Source organism: Oncorhynchus gorbuscha, linkage group LG25 (genome assembly GCF_021184085.1).
Source record: "Oncorhynchus gorbuscha isolate QuinsamMale2020 ecotype Even-year linkage group LG25, OgorEven_v1.0, whole genome shotgun sequence".
Lineage (NCBI taxonomy): Eukaryota > Metazoa > Chordata > Actinopteri > Salmoniformes > Salmonidae > Oncorhynchus > Oncorhynchus gorbuscha.
In genome coordinates this window covers 39,576,340-39,597,474 of record NC_060197.1, presented here as the reverse complement: position 1 = coordinate 39,597,474, position 21,135 = coordinate 39,576,340, and the positions used below count along the sequence as shown (strand labels likewise).

General features: G+C 44.3%; 1 protein-coding gene across 42 annotated transcripts in view; it reads right to left on the bottom strand.

Annotated features, from left to right (window-relative positions):
• Positions 1-21,135, bottom strand: part of LOC124014455 (ankyrin-2-like) — a 296,971-nt gene that overhangs the window by 74,072 nt on the left and 201,764 nt on the right. For 32 of the 42 annotated variants that reach the window (XR_006835021.1, XR_006835022.1, XR_006835023.1 and 29 more), the window contains exons 4-15: positions 19,601-19,699; positions 19,073-19,171; positions 18,698-18,883; positions 16,763-16,786; positions 15,640-15,648; positions 14,907-15,005; positions 12,610-12,708; positions 1,769-1,867; positions 1,447-1,644; positions 1,115-1,213; positions 469-567; positions 141-239 (exon numbers count right to left, since the gene is read on the bottom strand). Coding sequence is in view for 38 of the 42 variants with exons in the window: in XM_046329454.1 (XP_046185410.1) it covers positions 141-239; positions 469-567; positions 1,115-1,213; positions 1,447-1,644; positions 1,769-1,867; positions 12,610-12,708; positions 14,907-15,005; positions 15,640-15,648; positions 16,763-16,786; positions 18,698-18,883; positions 19,073-19,171; positions 19,601-19,699 (1,209 nt within the window). In the remaining 4 variants the exon portion in view is untranslated. The remainder of the gene's footprint in view (positions 1-140; positions 240-468; positions 568-1,114; positions 1,214-1,446; positions 1,645-1,768; positions 1,868-12,609; positions 12,709-14,906; positions 15,006-15,639; positions 15,649-16,762; positions 16,787-18,697; positions 18,884-19,072; positions 19,172-19,600; positions 19,700-21,135) is intronic. The other 10 variants (XM_046329450.1, XM_046329448.1, XM_046329482.1 and 7 more) reach the window with 2 other exon arrangements.

Here is a 21,135-nt window from a genome sequence, read left to right as displayed (position 1 = left end):
AGAGCAGAGTAGAGTATAGAGTAGAGAGTAGAGTATAGGGTAGAGTAGAGTAGAGAGTAGAGTATGGAGCAGAGTGGAGAGTAGAGTAGTACTGAGTGTGAGTGGAGTGGTGAGTTGTGTGTATTGTGATAATGTGTTACCCTGGCTCTAGCGTCCACCATGGCTCCGTTCCTCAGCAGACAGCGCACCACCTCCACCTGTCCTGCCCTGGATGCCATGTGTAGAGCAGTCTCCCCGCGCTGTACACAACACACACTTCAATCAGGAGAAGCATACACGTGCACACACACACACGCACGCACGCACGCACGCACGCACGCACGCACGCACGCACGCACGCACGCACGCACACACACACACACACACACACACACACACACACACACACACACACACACACACACACACACACACACACACAGGTACACACTCACACCCTCTGTCCTGAAGTTAACCCCCATCACTCACAATGTTGCTAACGTCAGGCGAGGCTCCGTTCTGTAGCAGCAGCAGGACGATGTTGAGGTGACCCATGAAAGCTGCTACGTGAACGGGAGTCAGGCCAGACTGGATGGAGGGAGAGAGATAGAGAGAGACAGAGAGACAGAGAGACAGGGAGACAGAGAGATGGAGGGAGGGAGGGAGGGAGGGAGATAGAGAGAGACAGAGAGACAGAGAGACAGGGAGACAGAGAGACAGAGAGACGGAGGGAGGGAGGGAGGGAGATAGAGAGAGACAGAGAGACAGGGAGACAGAGAGACAGAGACGGAGGGAGGGAGGGAGGGAGGGAGGGAGTCGGTTTCATCATTACAAAGTATTATTACTGTTCATGCATGTGAAGCCAGTTCTGGTCAAAAATCAAGTCAACAAAACATTACATCAACAGGAGTGTACATCAACAGGACTGTACATCAACAGGACTGTACATCAACAGGACTGTACATCAACAGGACTGTACATCAACAGTGTTGAAGAGTAAAGGCGTGTGTGGATGCATGGTAAATAGTGTCATCTGGTGTAGTTGTACTTGTGTGTGTATATTGCCAAGCTTGTTGTAATGAAACAAGTTGTAAAACACATATCTAAAGTGGCCAGACTGACCACAGTCTCCTACCTCTGTGATGGCCTGGATAGATGCTCCATACTTGACCAGCAGCTCCATCACCTTCACTCGGTTCTTCTTACAGGCAATGTGCAGCGGGGTGAAACCATTCTGACAGACACACACACCAGACACATGATGTATGAAACACACCTACATACACATGTAGGGACATGTTGACATGTTGAGACATACATGAGAGGCCATCTTATTTTCACTCCAACACTTTGTTCTGTCTCTTTGAGACAAAATGGTCAAAATGGCCAGGGACCATATTGGCCTGCAGTAATGGTCCTTGTAATGACAGTCATTGAATTAGTGGGTATAGGAGCGTTTAGTATTACCAGTGCTCTAGCGTTGGGGTTGGCCCTCTTGTCCAGCAGCAGCTTGGTGACTCTGTAGTGACCGCAGTGGGCGGCGACATGCAGCGCAGTCAGGTAGTCCAGTGTGACATCATCAACAGGCGCCTTGTGCTGCAGCAGGTGCTTGACACACTCAACGTGGTCACCCTGAGACGACATGTGGAGAGGAGACAGACCGTTCTACAGAGAGAGAGAGAGAAGATTGTCAGAGAGAGAGTGAGAGTGTGTGTGTGTGCGTGTGCGTGCGTGCGTGCGTGCGTGCGTGCGTGCGTGCGTGTGTGTGTGTGTGTGTGTGTGTGTGTACCTTGGTCCTGGCCAGCAAAGGTGCTCCTCTCTCCAGCAGTAGCTCCACTGCTGGGTCATGTCCACTCCTGGCTGCACAGTGTAGAGGTGTGAGGCCGTCCTGTAGAGAACACACACACAGATCCATACGTGTCATACATACAGTACCAGTGGAGGCTGCCTAGTAACCACTAGGTTACCTGCCGCCCCAGGTAGCCTAGTTGTTAGGTCACAGCACTGATGACATGTCCATCTAAGGGGTGTTGGTTCCATTCCCTGGTGAATACACTGCAGACTGAAGCTCGTTGATCCATAGCGGACTTACATTACTCGCGTCCCCTGAGTATCTTGGTAGATGTCTATCAGCAGTGGACCAAATGCTTAGTTAAATACATGACCATGTGAAACCGTGAAGATCCAACAGGCAGAACGAACACAGTATCCCCTGTATCCCTCGAACCAGCTGTGTAATAAAACACGAGGACGGACCTGCTGTTAGGTGAGGGTTTAGTTGTTGTTGTTGTTGTTGTGGAGGTTGTTTACAAGTAAACACACACAGGCTTTATTATATTATCCAATCTGCCAGCCAGTACAGAGGTTTTCCTGATTAAACTGTTATCGCAGAATATTATAGAGGAGTTATGATGGTGATTAAACAGACTGTTGTAGTAGAATATTAGACTGGAGAATGTGATAACTGATACCCACACTGATCCATCTGTTGCAATTACACAGCTGTGCTATAGCCTCGGATTCATCCCAAATGGCACCCTATTCCCTATACAGTTGCACTACTTTTAAGCAGAACCATATGGATCCTGGTCAAAAGTAGTGCACTCTATAGGGAATAGGGTGCCATTGGTTCCTGGTCTATAGTTGTGCACCATATAGGGAATAGGGTACTCTATACCAACATGATGATATTATGTTCGTTCTAATCACATAATCCCCCCTTGGGTTGTGACGTGGCGGAGATCTTGTGGGCTATACTCGGCCTTGTCTTGGCCATGCTTCTACACCTGCATTGCTTGCTGTTTGGGGTTTTAGGCTGGGTTTCTGTACAGCACTTTGAGATATCAGCTGATGTACGAAGGGCTATATAAATAAATTTGATTTGATTTGTCTCAGGATAGTAAGTTGGTGGTTGAAGATATCTCTCTAGTGGTGTGGGGGCTGTGCTTTGGCAAAGTGGGTGGGGTTACATCCTGCCTGTTTGGCCCTGTCCGGGGGTATCGTCAGACTGGGCCACAGTGTCTCCCAACCCCTCCTGTCTAAGCCTCCAGTATTTATGCTTCAGTAGTTTGTGTCGGGGGGCTAGGGTTAGTCTGTTATATAGCTCCTGTCTTATCCGGTGTCCTGTGTGAATGTAAGTATGCTCTCTCTAATTCTCTCTCTCTTTTTCTCTCTTCCTCTCTTTCTTTCTCTCTCTCAGAGGACCTGAGCCCTAGGACCATGCCTCAATACTACCTGGCATGATGACTCCTTGCTGTCCCCAGTCCACCTGGCCGTGCTGCTGCTCCAGTTTCAACTGTTCTGCCAGCGGCTATGGAACCCTGACCTGTTCACCGGACGTGCTACCTGTCCCAGACCTGCTGTTTTCAACTCTCTAGAGACAGCAGGAGCGGTAGAGATACTCTGATGGATAGTATGACATATTTTTATTAAAAAAAAACATTATTTTGATTAATTTATTCATATTATTTAATCCTTCCACAAGATATAGCCCCGATACAAATCTAGGTTTGCCACCCAAGCCGGCTGGTCATTTGTTCTATCGGTTCGGTTGCAAGAGTCGTTCAGACTTTTTGTCCTGTATCTACAGACGCGACCCAGTCATTCGTTCTAAATGTTCTATTGCCATTCTGGCTGGCAACATTCTTTTCCCTTGCTCGCTAGCAAGCCAACTACGACTGACTTAGTCACGTTATGCCGCCTGAATAACAACAAAGTAGCTGCATTTGCATTTGTTTAAGCTGTTTTCTAGTGACATTTATTTGGATACATCCATAACAAGGAGCTAATGAGGTGCGATTTCACCTGGCATAGAAAATGTGCTCACTCATCAGGACATTGTTATGCAGAGGATCTAGCCAACAACTCAAACACAATCACTTCAAACTGAAGCTGGAAAGACGGCAAACTAGCTGCAATTCATTTCATTTTACCTTTTTTCAATTGACATTTCTTTGTATATATCCATAAATTGATGCCAGCTGATTCATGATTTCAACAGGCTGAGAAACGCTGCCTGTCTGTCTAACATGGTCCAAGCACACCAAGACAGTCGTGAAGAGGGCACGACAAAACCTATCCCCCCACAGGAGACTGAAAAGATCTGGCATGGGTCCTCAGATCCTCAAAATGTTTTACAGCTGCACCATCGAGAGCATCACTGCCTGGTATGGCAACTGCTCGGCCTCCGACCGCAAGGCACTACAGAGGGTAGTGCGTACGGCCCAGTACATCACCAGGACCGGGGTTCCTGCCATCCAGGACCTCTATACCAGGCGGTGTCAGAGGAAGGACCTAAAAAGTGTCAAAGACTCCAGCCACCCAAGTCATTGACTGTTCTCTCTGCTACCACACGGCAAGCGATACCAGTGCAACCAAAGTCTAGGTCCAAGAGGCTTTTAACCTGTTAAGACTCTAGGGGCAGTATTTCATTTTTGGATAAAAAGACGTGCCCGTTTTAAGCGCAATATTTTGTCACGAAAAGATGCTCGACTATGCTTGGAATTGATAGTTTTGGAAAGAAGACACTCTGACGTTTCCAGAACTGCAAAGATTGTCACTGTGAGTGCCATAGAACAAAATCTACAGGCAAAACCAAGATGTTTGAGTGACCAGGAAATCAACAGGATTTCTGGAGGCACGTTTTCCATGATCTCCTTATATGGCTGTGAATGCGACAGGAATGAACGGACACTTCCTATCGTTTCCCCCAGGTGTCTGCAGCATTGTGACGTCTTTGTAGGCATATCATTGGAAGATTGACCATAAGAGCCTACAATTACCAAGTGTCCCGCACGGTGTCTGCGTGGAAATTGGTGCGCAAAAGTCAGGTACCAGTATTTTTCCATCCGAATCAGAGAAGAATGCACGCTTCCAGGGAAGGCATTTCAATGAAGAGATATATGACAAAACACCTTGAGGATTGATTCAAACAACGTTTTCCATGTTTCAGTCGATATTATGGAGTTAATTCGGAAAAAAGTTTGACGTTTAGGTGACTGAATTTTCGGTTAGTTTCGGTAGCCAAATGCATAGTAACAAAACGGAACGTTGTGTCCTACACAAGCATCTTTCAGGAAAAACTGGACATCTGCTATGTAACTGAGAGTCTCCTCATTGAAACATCTGAAGTTCTTCAAAGGTAAATTATTTTATTTGATCCCTTTGCTGGTTTTTGTGAATGTTGCGTGCTAAATGCTAACGCTAAATGCTAAGCTAGCTATCACCACTCTTACAAAAATTATTGATTTTCTCTGGTTCTAAAGCATATTTTGAAAATCTGAGATGACAGGATTGTTAAGAAAAGGATAAGCTTGAGGACAGGCATATTTATTTCATTTCATTTGCAATTTTCAGAAATCGCTAATTTTGCGTTATGGTAATGAGCTTGAGGCTGTAGTCACGATCCCGGATCCGGGATGGGGCAGCCTAAGAGGCTAAACAGCTTCTTCCCGCAAGCTATAAGACTCCTGAACATCTAATCAAATGGCTACCCAGACTATTTGCATTGCCCACCCCCTTCTACGCTGCTGCTACTCTCTGTTATTATCTATGCATAGTCACTTTAATAACTTTAATACATATTACCTCAATTACCTCTACACCGGTGCCCCAGCACATTGGCTCTGTACCGGTACCCCTGTATATAGCCTCCACATTGACTCTGTACCGGTACCCCTGTATATAGCCTCCACATTGACTCTGTACCGGTACCCCCTGTATATAGCCTCCACATTGACTCTGTACCGGTACCCCTGTATATAGCCTCCACATTGACTCTGTACCGGTACCCCCTGTATATAGCCTCCACATTGACTCTGTACTGGTACCCCCTGTATATAGCCTCCACATTGACTCTGTACCGGTACCCCCTGTATATAGCCTCCACATTGACTCTGTACCGGTACCCCTGTATATAGCCTCCACATTGACTCTGTACTGGTACCCCCTGTATATAGCCTCCACATTGACTCTGTACCGGTACCCCCTGTATATAGCCTCCACATTGACTCTGTACCGGTACCCCTGTATATAGCCTCCACATTGACTCTGTACCGGTACCCCCTGTATATAGCCTCCACATTGACTCTGTACCGCTACCCCCTGTATATAGCCTCCACATTGACTCTGTACCGGTACCCCTGTATATAGCCTTGTGACGACCCTCCCTCTCTGTCTGCCGTATTCTGTCTTTGTTCTTGTTTCCTTATTAGGATGCCGGTGGGCGGAGTTGAGAGGGTCGTCAGCTACATGGGAAACACCTGGGCCAGGTGTCTCCCAGGATAAATAGACCTCTTCCACATTCACGGGGGAGACTCTCTCCATGCAGACACCCGTTGTAGATTGTGTTGTGGTTCTTGGTGGCCTTTTGTTTGTTTGCTTTGGCACCTTTCATCACCCTGCATTATCACATTCATTCATTCAAAACACTCACTTACACTACTGATTACTGATTACACACACCATTGGATATTTTCCTTAGTTGCTTTAGTTAATAAATATATATTTTTTGCTACTCCTTATCTCCACGTTGCCTCCCTTTGTTACGGGCTTTGAGCCGGTTCGTGACAAGTGGGGGCTCATCCGGGATCTTTGAACAATTGGTTTGGGAGACCGTGGAGGTATGTGTTTGGTTTGCATATTGTGTTTGAATGTGATCGGCCCAGTATTGGTTGCCTTTGTTTGGTTTGTGTGCTGCGTTGGAGAGAGTATAATGGTTAGTTTCCAGGCCTTGCCTAGCCTGGAAACTTGTTCTTTCTGTTGGGAAGTCAGTCTGAGGTGAGTAAATCGGCTGTGTACCTCGGTAGGAGATTTGGGTAGGGTAGTGGAACTTGCTACCCGGAGCTATAGCCTTTTCCCCCTGATAGGCTTAGCGACGTGTTTCAATTTTGGACATGTTGGGCATGGTTAAATGTTTGTTATTTTTGTGTGGTGTCTGTGGACTGAGCAGTTGTCTCGGGGGCACATCCGTGGCTTGGTGGAATTTTCCAGCATGCTGGGGAGTTCTCTTTCCTTGCCAGCGGGCTACAGTGCGTAAATACCCACCTACCCACCGCAAATCTGCACGAAGACTAGGGTTGAGTTATTGTAGGTTTTGGGGAAGCTCCGTATCTCATCTCTCTTCTGTGGTGCTCAGGGTGATTGTCATTTCTCTGGTTGTGGTCTGATGTGCTCAGCAGAGGAGTTGAGCAAGATTATTTACTTATGACTATGGTGTCTCATGTATACAAGTTCATTCGCTTTCCATCAGAGGACCTGTTAGAATTATGTACTTAAGAACAGCTGTGGAAGATTGCTGAACACTACAAGCTTAAATAATTGAAATTAGTGACATTCTGTTTCGTTGGAAGTGACTATGAATCGTTGGAAGTGACTATGAACTATGAATCGTTGGAAGTGACTATGAATCGTTGTGACTATGAAGTGACTATGAATCGTTGGAAGTGACTATGAATCGTTGGAAGTGACTATGAATCGTTGGAAGTGACTATGAATCGTTGGAAGTGACTATGAATCGTTGGAAGTGACTATGAATCGTTGGAAGTGACTATGAATCGTTGGAAGTGACTATGAATCGTTGGAAGTGACTATGAATCGTTGGGAGTTGTAAAAATTAAGAAGGACCCTGATGTTCTTTTCGTTGGAGTTTGTAGCTGTTGGTCTTTTGTGCCATGTTCCTGAATGTTTACGTGACTGACCATTGTTTCGGGTTGTCATGTTCTATCTTTCCTGTCTGTTCCCTCCTGGTCTTGTGTTCTTCTTTCCTCTTAAATATTGCTTCCTATGCGCAAAGGTTGCTGAGGTCTGGGGAGGAGGAGGTTGGATGGGGCAGGTGGAGGTGTGAACACATAACCCCTCACCAATTTGGGACGCAGAGGCCTGTGTCAATTTGGGACGCAGAGGCCTGTGTCAATTTGGGACGCAGAGGCCTGTGTCAATTTGGGACGCGGGAGGCTGGTATGTTGTTCCGGGGTCCTTGTTGGTCCCCGGTTTTATGGGGGGGAATGTGACGACCCTCCCACTCTGTCTGCCGTATTCTGTCTTTGTTCTTGTTTCCTTATTAGGATGCCGGTGGGCGGAGTTGGGAGGGCCGTCAGCTACATGGGAAACACCTGGGCCAGGTGTCTCCCAGGATAAATAGACCTCTTCCACATTCATGGAAGAGACTCTCTCCATGCAGACACCCGTTGTAGATTGTGTTGTGGTTCTTGGTGGCCTTTTGTTTGTTTGCTTTGGCACCTTTCAACACCTCTCTCATACTGACCTTTCAACACCCTGCATTATCACATTCATTCATTCATGCATGCAAAACACTCACTTACACTACTGATTACTGATTACACACACCATTGGATATTTTCCTTAGTTGCTTTAGTTAATAAATATATATTTTTTGCTATTTTTTGCCTCCCTTTGTTACGGGCTTTGAGCCGGTTCGTGACAGCCTCCACATTGACTCTGTACCGCTACCCCCTGTATATAGCACAGCTATTGTTATTTACTGCTGCTCTTTAATGATTTGTTATTCTTACCTCTTACTTTTTTATAGGTATTTTCTTAAAAAATTGTTGGTTAAGGGCTTGTAAGTAATACTTTCAAGGTAAAGTCTACACCTGTTGTATTCGGTACATTTAAACCTGTACGCTCTCGTTGTCTAGCCCACGCTTCATACTCGTCGCCAAACCCACTGGCTACATGTCATCTACAAGACCCTGCTAGGTAAAGTCCCCCCTTATCTCAGCTCACTGGCCACCATAGCAGCACCCACCTGTAGCACGCGCTCCAGCAGGTATATCTCTCTGGTCACCCCCAAAACCAATTCTTCCTTTGGCCGCCTCTCCTTCCAGTTCTCTGCTGCCAATGACTGGAACGAACTACAAAAATCTCTGAAACTCGAAACACTTATCTACCTCACTAGCTTTAAGCACCAGCTGTCAGAGCAGCTCACAGATTACTGCACCTGTACGTAGCCACTCTATAATTTAGCCCAAACAACTACCTCTCCCCCTACTGTATTTGCACATTCTTCCACTGCAAATCTACCATTCCAGTGTTTTACTTGCTATATTGTATTTTCTTTGCCACCATGGCCTTTTTTTTGCATTTACCTCCCTTATCTCACCTCATTTGCTCACATTGTATATAGTCTTATTTTTCTATTGTGTTGACTGTATGTTTGTTTTACTGCATGTGTAACTCTGTGTTGTTGTATGTGTTGAACTGCTTTGCTTAATCTTGGCCAGGTCGCAATTGTACATGAGAACTTGTTCTCAACTTGCCTACCTGGTTAAATAAAGGTGAAATAAAGAAATAAATTAAATAAAATGTGATTTGATTTTTGTCTGTCCCGTCCCAACACGTTCATTACTATGGGACAGCTGGAGATCGAATTCGAATATTGAAACAATGTTGGAAATGTCAGAGACAAACAACAAGGTTTATACAAATCACCACTGTTGAAAACTAAATGTTATTCTAAAAGAAATGTGAGATAATGTCTAGATGCTTTTTTATAAATTGCCTGGCTGGGTTGATGAGACAGTGGATTGCGGAGTGTTAGGAATTTTCTGAATAATGACTAAACAATATCTACATTTTAAATAGAACTATAAATAATTAAACTCTACTCTGTTTTATTATATCTGATTAATACATACCATTCCAGCTAGTTTGGGGAGGAAATGGATTGTGGGTTTTAAGTAAGCAGAAAGGATCGTTAACCTATGGTTGAACCGACTCTTAGCTCTGGGATGTTTAGATAAGGCAGCGAGTGTTTTCCTGGGTTTTCCATTATCTGGAACTGTCTTCTAAATAGTGATGGATGAAGGTGAAGATTCCAGAAGTGAATTATATTTACATTACATTTAAGTCATTTAGCAGACGCTCTTATCCAGAGCGACTTACAAATTGGTGCATTCACCTTATGACATCGAGTGGAACAGTCACTTTACAATAGTGCATCTAAATCTTAAAGGGGGGGTGAGAGGGATTACTTATCCTATCCTAGGTATTCCTTAAAGAGGTGGGGTTTCAGGTGTCTCCGGAAGGTGGTGATTGACTCCGCTGTCCTGGCGTCGTGAGGGAGTTTGTTCCACCATTGGGGGGCCAGAGTGAATCTTGATAAGTGTGTCTGAGTGAGCGAGGTTTATGAAACTCCTATGACAGGAGTCAGATGGAACAGAGTAAATAGGCATTTAAACGTCATAGATTTAGCCAGTGGTAACTTGCGGTATAGACACCAACTGAAATGCAGTTTTAACCAATCAGCATTCAGGACTAGACCCACCCGTTGTATAATAGGATTCAATACCTTGGTAATAGACACAAATATCAATCGCATCATTTTAAAAAGGACGTTTTCTGACACAAAATATGGATTGATTGATGGAGGTATAGTGATGGAGTGATTTGAGAGAGGAGGGAGAGTGGTTTTTGCCCTAAATTAATTCAGTAAGCTGACTGAGCGGCAAAACGGCCAAGGAATAACAGCGGGTCAAAATGGAGGGCGTTAGGCTCAACAAGTTATTCTCTAGTGGGCTAGCTGTAAATACACTGATCTGCAGCTCTCACTCACACACACATCCAGCAGCTATGCAGTACACCAACATACTCACTGACCCTCTCTCATACTGATCAATACATCCCACTTACAGTCCACACTCACTGACCCTCTCTCATACTGATCAATACATCCCACATACAGTCCACAGTCACTGACCCTCTCTCATACTGATCAATACATCCCACTTACAGTCCACACTCACTGACCCTCTCTCATACTGATCAATACATCCCACATACAGTCCACAGTCACTGATCCTCTCTCATACTGATCAATACATCCCACTTACAGTCCACACTCACTGACCCTCTCTCATACTGATCAATACATGCCACATACAGTCCACACTCACTGACCCTCTCTCATACTGATCAATACATCCCACATACAGTCCACAGTCACTGACCCTCTCTCATACTGATCAATACATCCAACTTACAGTCCACACTCACTGACCCTCTCTCATACTGATCAATACATCCCACTCACTACAGTCACACAGTCACTGACCCTCTCTCATACTGATCAATACATCCCACATACAGTCCACAGTCACTGACCCTCTCTCATACTGATCAATACATCCCACTTACAGTCCACACTCACTGACCCTCTCTCATACTGATCAATACATCCCACATACAGTCCACAGTCACTGACCCTCTCTCATACTGATCAATACATCCCACTTACAGTCCACACTCACTGACCCTCTCTCATATTGATCAATACATCCCACTTGCAGTCCACACTCACTGACCCTCTCTCATACTGATCAATACATCCCACTTACAGTCCACAGTCACTGACCCTCTGTCATACTGATCAATACATCCCACTTACAGTCCACACTCACTGACCCTCTCTCATATTGATCAATACATCCCACTTACAGTCCACACTCACTGACCCTCTCTCATACTGATCAATACATCCCACTTACAGTCTCACTGACCCTCTCTCATATTGATCAATACATCCCAATACAGTCCACACTCACTGACCCTCTCTTACAGTCCACAGTCACTGACCCTCTCTCCTGATCTACATCATACAGTCCACATCAACCCTCTCTCATACTGATCAATACATACCACAGTCTGACCCTCTATCCCATCATTACTGACCCTCTCAGTCAATACATCCCACAGTCCACACTCACTGACCCTCTCTCATATGATGATCAATACATCTGTCATACTGATCAATACATCCCACTTACAGTCCACACTCACTGACCCTCTCTCATACTGATCAATACATCCCACTTACAGTCCCACAGTCACTGACCCTCTCTCATACTGATCAATACATCCCACTTACAGTCCACAGTCACTGACCCTCTCTCATACTGATCAATACATCCCACTTACAGTCCACACTCACTGACCCTCTCTCATACTGATCAATACATCCCACATACAGTCCACACTCACTGACCCTCTCTCATACTGATCAATACATCCCACTTACATTCCACACTCACTGACCCTCTCTCATACTGATCAATACATCCCACATACAGTCCACACTCACTGACCCTCTCTCATACTGATCAATACATCCCACATACAGTCCACAGTCACTGACCCTCTCTCATACTGATCAATACATCCCACATACAGTCCACAGTCACTGACCCTCTCTCATACTGATCAATACATCCCACATACAGTCCACACTCACTGACCCTCTCTCATACTGATCAATACATCCCACATACAGTCCACATTCACTGACCCGCTCTGATACAGATCAATACATCCTACACCCACATACAGTATTGACAGTGGGCACACTTATACAGTACACACACACACACACATACACAGTACACACACACACACACACACACACACACACACACACACACACACACACACACACACACACACACACACACACACACACACACACACACACACACACAGGTGTGTGTGGACTTACCCTGTCTTAGCGTAGTGATCCCAACGGTGTGTGTGTGCACGTGCGTGTGTGTGTGTGTGCACGTGCGTGTGTGTGTGTGTGTGTGCACGTGCGTGTGTGTGTGTGTGCGTGTGTGGACTTACCCTAGTCTTAGCGTCGATCTGAGACCCCCTGTCCAGTAGGAGGCGTACCATGTTAGTGTTACCACGCTTGGAGGCCACGTGGAGGGGAGTGATCCCATTCTGAAACACATAGAACACAATGGAAGACACATTCAAATCGAAATAAACAAATTAACTAATAGTAACGGTGACTGACTCCATTCAGTACAAATTTGCGCAACCGCGGCATTCAAACGAGGCTGCAATGAAAACTAATGGGACTGTAGTGACTGTGTTGGCATCAACATCCGCGGTGTGAACTACGTTTCTATTCAAGCGTTGGTTGACATGGTAATGGCCCGATAGTATTGGAGAAAAGATTTTAAAAACGGACCCCTATGGCGCTGTACGATAAATTGTGACGTGTCCTGACGTAACGTAGAGCCTTCATTATGCGACTCATTCTGTGTCGCACAGCCTCTTTCCACCAGGTGTGGCGCTTCTCTTGCAGATTAAAAACAAGAAAAGGGCAGGGTCAGGGTTAAAGGGGATACCTGGTCAGTTGTACAACTGAATGCATTTATTTTTTGCGTCATCACTGCAGCCATCATGACGCTCAAAAGCCGCGACAGCCACTGTTTACTTCTGAAGATCACTTTAGAGCCTAAAAACCCCATTCAAGTTCCACACAAACCTTCAAACAGGTATGTAATGACACATTATATAAACTCTTTATGGTGTTTTATTTACATTTTAGAGGTGATAAGTTGGACAGATCGGGTGAAAAAAAGCTGTTTCCCAACTAGACATATCTCCCCCTTTCACTATAACGCAGTAGGTTTCGCTTCCCCACCCGACATTTTTAAAAAGACCCGAAGGAGCTCATTGCTTTCTTCAATCATGCAGAGACGGTCAGCATGAAGGTCTCATCATTGATTTAGCTGGAAAGGGAGAAATTGTGCTTTACAATGTTATTCATATTACAGTTGACCTGGAAGTATTACGTGTTTTGGCCGCTAAAATAAGGTCAATTGTACGGAACAGCGCTATGTAAAAAAGTGCGTTATAGTTACCGTTATATAATCACAATACTACTGTATACAATTGATGTTGTTACAAGGCCAGAACACAGTTTCTATTATGTTTAATGTTATCTAATATGCCTCAATGTATTTCCCTGCTGGGACAATAAAGATTTAATTGAATTGAATTGCTGACAATGGCTTCCTGTTCATTCATCCTCTTAGGATGTGTTCTGTTGTCTTGGCGTCCGGCCACTCCTCTGCTGTCTGTGAAATCCTGACAATGTAAAAGCTGATCGCCTGGCCCAAAGCACTGCGGGACACACAGCTTGTGAGGATGACTGTGACTAAAAACACCTGAGAAGGTGTGACATAGCAGAAATGACAGGGGTTTTGAGTGTTACGTTTCTGCAAATTAAAGGATTCTCTCACACACACACACACACACACACACACACACACACACACACACACACACACACACACACACACACACACACACACACACACACACACACACACACACACACACACACACACACACACACACACACACACACACACACACACACACACACACACACACACACACAGTCTGAGAGTTAAGAAGAGTACTGCTTGAGTCTGTGACCTTAAAGTAACCTTTCAGCTTGATCAGAACACTGTCCCTGTCTCTGCCTTTGAGTCTCAACTCCTAAAAAAGACTTCTCCCATTCTCCTGGTTCCTCTCGTCTGTCTGAGTGGTTGTACAGTACAGTACAGTACGTCTTCCCTTGAGTGACTGATGGAGAAACATTGACATGATGATTCGGAGAAAAGGGGAAGTGCTCAGGCGGATGGCGTCATTGTCCTAGAATGCATATAATTAGCAGACTGTGGGTTCCTAAAGTGCAATACACTCTACTCGCTCAGAGTGTGTGTGGACGTGTTTTAAAGTCTCCTGTTGTTTATGGCTCTTGGACTCTGTGCAGGGTTAGCACAGTGTGTGGGCAGCCCTTCCTATTACCTACAAACTGTGCACAAATCCCAGTAAAGGTCTATATTAATGGTGCCCGGGACCTTGTTGCATAATGGAGGCACAGCTGACTCCAGATCAGAAGGTAGAGGTAATGGTGCCTAAGACTTTGTGGCACAACGGTAGCACAGCTGACTCCAGATCAGATGGTAGAGGTAATGGTGCCTAAGACTTTGTGGCACAACGGTAGCACAGCTGACTCCAGATCAGATGGTAGAGGTGATGCTGCCTAAGACTTTGTGGCACAACGGTAGCACAGCTGACTCCAGATCAGAAGGTAGAGGTAATGGTACACCACTCACCCTGGCTGTGAAGTCCACAGCCGCCCCACGGTTCAGCAGTAATGTGGACACGTTCACGTTTCCATAGTGGGCAGCGATATGCAGTGGCGTGAATCCACTCTGTAACACAGGGGGGCGGACACAGAGAGCGGGACAGAGAGAGAGAGACAGAGTGGGTTAGATAGTAGCCTCATTCATGACCCCAAAATCTGACCCTTCACCCTTGACCTCCACCATCCCAGCATGCAGCAGTCGCATCACGTCAACAAAAAGAAAGAAACAAAAGGAAATGAACAGTCAAAATATTTTTTTTAAATTGAAGATGGAGGAAACCAAAGAGAGGAAGGGAAGGAAAGAAATCTTAAAATTCAGTTTCAGAAAATCATGATTCGATTACGAACGTACACACAAATTCTGTAGTGTACGCATACACACAAACACAAACTCAGAAAGATCTCCACCATGCAACTGGTGATCCTACAGTCTGAACAAAATAGAAACAATAGTGTCTACATTTAAATAAATATTAAATCATTAATAAATGAAGTAAATAAAAACCAAATACACAAAAAAACTGAAACAGTATTAGTTAAGCACACATTTACAGGACAGAGAAGGAAAAAAAAACATGACTGTATATTTTATCAACACCAAAGTGCACTATGTCATTGTACTGCATATTGTCATGTTAGGAATTCTAAGAAACCAGAGAGAAATCCAAGCAGGTGGGAGTATTGTGAAACTCTTGGCTTACCTTTCCATTCTGAAAGTCATGGTCCGATTTAATGTGAAAACATTATTTACAAAAGTGTGAAGAATTGTAGACTACGCGATGATTCAAAATTACACATTTAAGGCTGATAGCTGATAATGGTGCAAATTAAGAGACACGATGCATCATGCTATTGGTCCTGCAAACTATCTGCAAAGCACCTGGATACTTTTGGATTGATGTAATATCATGACATTGAATTGGTGAGTATAGTATACTGTATAAAAACATGTTTGAATGCAATGATAATGTACATATATTAGCATTGATATATTTATTTATCTAATCTCAAGCTCCTTGTAATTATAAAAACGTGACACTACTGACCTCATTATAACAATGAAAAATGTTGTGTTTTGTCAAATAACATCCATTTAGTTGATAGTGCATGGAAAATATAAATAGATGGCATGCAACACAACATATAGGTGTTCTATATGTTAACAAACACCCTGTCAAAAAGCATTCTTCATCATTATCAAAAATGTTTTGTATTAGAGGTGAAATGCATCGGAGGTTTTCAGTAATCAAGCCTGCTGAGCTTGTCATAGCACCAATAAAACTACTGAAACTCAACCAATCAAAATAGAAAGGAAGTCAAATGTACGCACAAAGTAAAAACGAACAGATAACCATTTTCTAACTGAAAGACAAACTACTAAGGTGTATAAAATAAATGTTGCCATGCGTACTTAAGGCCTGGGGGGGTGTGGTATATGGCCAATATACCACGGCTAAGGGCTGTTCTTAAGCACGATGCAACTCGGAGTGCCTGGACACAGCCCTTAGCTGTGGTATATTGGCCAAATACCACAAACCTGAGGTCGCTTATTGCTATTATAAACTGGATACCAATGTGATTCTAGCAGTAAAAATAAAATGTTTTGTCATACCCATGGTATACGGTCTGATATACCACGGCAGTCAGCCAATCAGCAATCAGAGCTTGAACCACCCAGTTTATAATTAGCATAACAGAACAAAATCAAAAGACCCGCGGCTATTTGCCACCGTGCAATGCTATAGACGTGAGGGAAATAAAGACAAAACAGAACAGTGATGTGTTTCATGGTCAAGGTTGGAGTGGTAGACATAGTGGTTATACCTCCGTAGTCCTATTGACCATCATCTGAAGCAGTAGAGACGAGGAAGGGAAAGACTTGAGACATTTCACAAACAGTTGTACAGACGCTCAGAGCTCAGGGTAGTTACACAGTACAAAGAATACTGGCAACGTTAGGCAACGCTAGATTGGTATGATTCTCAAAAAAAAAACTGCTTTATAGCTAAACTGTGTATGCTTTATAGTATCTTTCCATCCAAAAACATTCAGATGTTTTACAATGATGGAAGCAAGCCCATGGAGCTATACTGTACACAATACTATTATCTATGAGCAGGCCTTACTGTCGCTATGCAACAGGCCACAGTGACGCATGGCAGCCATTTTGTGCCACAAGGCCAAACTCACTAGACAGTTGCAAATTTATAGTGTTTTTACAATTCAAAGTCACTTTAAGACGGGTGGTTATTTCCAAACTAATTCAGGTAAAGTCAGACGACTTTCATGGTTGCATTTATAATTTTTTCACTAAATGGTCTTTCGATGAATTAGATCAGCTAGATCAGACCAATTAGTGGAAAAAATATCTGAATTTGGCTACCTGTGTAAATGCAGCCATAGTGTGTGATAGTGGGCGTGTGTGATAGTGGGTGTGTGTGATCGTGGGCGTGTGTGAGAGAGTGTGTGAGTTTATGCGAGTGTGCTGCACTCTTCATCCACCCTCCTCTGGGTCTCCCCTGTGGCTCATGGTGAAGAGTATTTCACGAAGACAGCTGAGCTGCAAACAGCATGTCATGGCTGTATATATTATGTAATATGATTTAATAACATTATAGCATTAGGTCTGACACAAGGACAGTGTTACGTTCATTGACAACATCAATTATAACTGGTGTGCCATGTGTTTACAGCGCGGGCTGTTGACGACCTGGTGAACCACAACACTGCTAGTTTTCACTTATTCTCTAGTTTTCACTCCTATTGTTGTCCTATACTGAGGACCACATTAGACATACGATTTTATGTTTTATCCTCTGGGGTTCTTTGTACTTTCAATTGTTTTTTAAACTGTGCCAGCTGTTTTACACAAAAGTCATACAATCAATCAAAAGGACTGATTCAGACCTGGGTAATGCAGGTGGGTGGATGTTGGCCAATCAATGGCATTAACTGGTCAACCAGCTACAGAAATCAGCAGTGCTGCAGGGAAGGCCTTTTGGATAGGACTTCAGTTTAGGCTACTGTCTTTCAAAACAATGGAAACTGCACTTAACTCTAGCCACAGCCCATCCCTACACACCCCACCTCGTTTCCACAGGAATCCCCCAAGGGTGCATGCATACGGCCCTTAAATTGTGATATTCAACAATACGGACAACAGCACACTCCATACAGTGCTAGATGTAAACACGGCGGTAGCGAGTGATGGGGGAGGAGGGTGTGAGTGGGTCAGACAGACAGATAAGGCAGGAAGAGAAAGAGGCCCGGTTAGTGGCAGGACCAAGGAACACGTGGCAGGCACACAGACACTGAAGGAGAAAGAGAGAGAGAGACAGAGAGAGATGCACAGACAGACAGACAGACAGACAGACAGACAGACAGACAGACAGACAGACAGACAGACAGACAGACAGACAGACAGACAGACAGACAGACAGACAGACAGACAGACAGACAGACAGACAGACAGACAGACAGACAGACAGACAGACAGACAGACAGACCGACCGACCCAGACAGTCGGACAGGATCTAAGGTCAACGCTGACACATTCTCCTGACACCATTTGCTATTAAAAAGTGTTGTTATTTATACCATACACCACAAAGTGCTGACAAACTCAACTTTAACACACTGTATTATACTTCCTTACGGGCTTGCACCATTAACAACACATGGTCCTAGCACCACAGACATATGCTAACCCAATGACACAGATGCCCGTTTTAACCAGTAAGCCCTTCCCTCCGGCCGCACCTTGGACTGGACGTCGGCGTTGTGGTCGTTCTGGAGGAGCAGCGCTGCAGACTTGGTGTCGTCCTTGCGGGCGGCGATGTGCAGGGCGGGCAGCCGCACCTTGCCCTTGGTGTCGTTCTCTAGCAGGACGGACACCACCTGGTTGTGGCCCTGCTGGAGGGCGATGGCCAGGGGGGTGAATCCATCCTGGAGGAGGGAGGAGATGGGGAGGGAGGAGTTTAGCATAGCCACAGACAAACAATGGTGATGGATAGAGTTGATATGTAATTATTCAAAACAGAACAAATTGTTCAAAATGGTAGTTGTTGGTAACATATTTATGTCAAGATGTGACTTAAACCGTATGACTGCCATAAAGACACACTCTGTCCTCACCTCTGTGGCGGTGCTCTGGTTACCTCCGTTCTCCAGAAGGTAACGTACCACATCTATATGGTTCTCCTGAGAAGCCATGTACAGAGGAGTGAAGCCATTCTGGAGACACAACAGTGCAACATTAGACCTTAGAGCCTAATGAAGACAACAACAACTGTACAGGTAACATCATTTTGGGAAGACACCATATTGTGTAGCATCCCTCTCACCCCCCCCTTTAAGATTTAGATGCACTATTGTAAAGTGACTGTTCCACTGGATGTCATAAGGTGAATGCACCAATTTGTAAGTCGCTCTGGATAAGAGCGTCTGCTAAATGACTTAAATGTAATGTAAATGTAAATGTAAACATCAATTTGACTGGCTGTACACTGCACAGTAAGAGGGTATATGCTTAGCCCATATGTCCCCTGGTATGTCCATAGGCAGGTATGTCCACAGCATTTTATGACCACCGCAATCCTGATCAGTTGGTAGGGATTAGAGACAAAAGCAAGATAGCTGCCGCCTTGCTACTGTATCTCTTACCTGAGACTGAGAGTTAATTTCTGCTCCCTGCTTCACCAGCATCTTCACTACGTCTGCCTGTCCGGCCAGAGAGGCAATGTGGAGGGCTGTGTTCCCTTTCTGGTGGATAGAACACACAGACAGTACTTCTAGCAGTATCAGAGAACAAGGAAAACGTGGAGCATTGGGGGGGTTGAGTTGCTAAAGGAGTGAGTTAAAACACATAACAAGAGGTGCACATTTCACCTCAGACAAAAGGAGAATATCACATCATGAATATATGACAGGAACTGCTTGGCACTGTATAGGCCTAAAAACACAAATTCTTATTTAACCTTTAACTAGGCAAGTCAGTTAATTAAGAACAAATTCTTATTTACAGTGACGCCCTACCCCCCCGGCCAAACCTGGACTACGCTGGGCCAATTGTGCGACGCCCTATGGGACTTCCAATCACGGCCGGGTGTGATACAGCCTGAATTCGAACCAGGGACTGTAGTGACGCCTCTTGCACTGAGATGCAGTGCCTTTTGCATGGCCCATGTTTGAATTTCAAGCATACCACACCCAGAGTGCAAATTACAGGGGGCCCAGGGGGGGTCTCAGAACCCCTGAATGAGACATGAGTCCCTCGAAATGCAACAAAGTCTAACTTTGGTGTGGTCTCTAAATAATCCTAATTTAGCTATTCTCCTATTTGTTTAAAATGCTATTTGTACTGCTACAGTAGTACATAATAAAATAAATCAAATAAAAACTTATTCCAGATTAAAGTCATGGTTTAAAATATTTTTGTTCCATGTGGCCTAACATCCTGGGACAGTCACATATCTCAGCCATTTTCAGATGTCCCAACTTTTCTTTCTACAAAAAAAGGTCCTTTTGTCAACAAGATGCATTCATTAATTCCGACCCCAAGATTGTAGACCCAGTAAGTATGTTGACATGCACACTAGTAATTCGATATTAAACTGATTATGGCAGTAGACATATTACGCAATAATCATGTAAACACCTCACTCTGCTAATCTTAACCGGTGTAATGTCAAAATAGAAGTAAGCATATGCTGATTAAAACACCTGGTTTTCTGAGCAAATCTTTCAGAATCTTAGAACACGCAAACATCGCAGACAAAAGTGCCCTCTTTGGCCTCATGGGGTGGAATGTTATTCAAACGTTTCTTAATGTCGCCATCAATAAAGTTTTTTTGTTTGTTGTTTTTTTACGACGAAAATCCGGTGTTTCTATGTCAAACAGTTTGTGTTACATTTCAGTCTTCTGTGGTGTTTATAAAGTGTAATATTGGGATGCAAACTCAACATGTAATAGATTTCAACTCTATGTCTAACATGGTACAGGTGTCTTCTTTTTGTTGAGCCCATAACCATGTGTGAGGTTTATACTTTGTTTAAGACTAACAAGAATCACTCTGTGTGACCCTGATTTAGCCCACTGCAGTAAATGGTTAATCGGCATTACTATATCTGAAACTCAGCTGTATGGAAAATCGGTCTTAACATAGGATGTTTAATAATTGAATATATTGAGTGATATT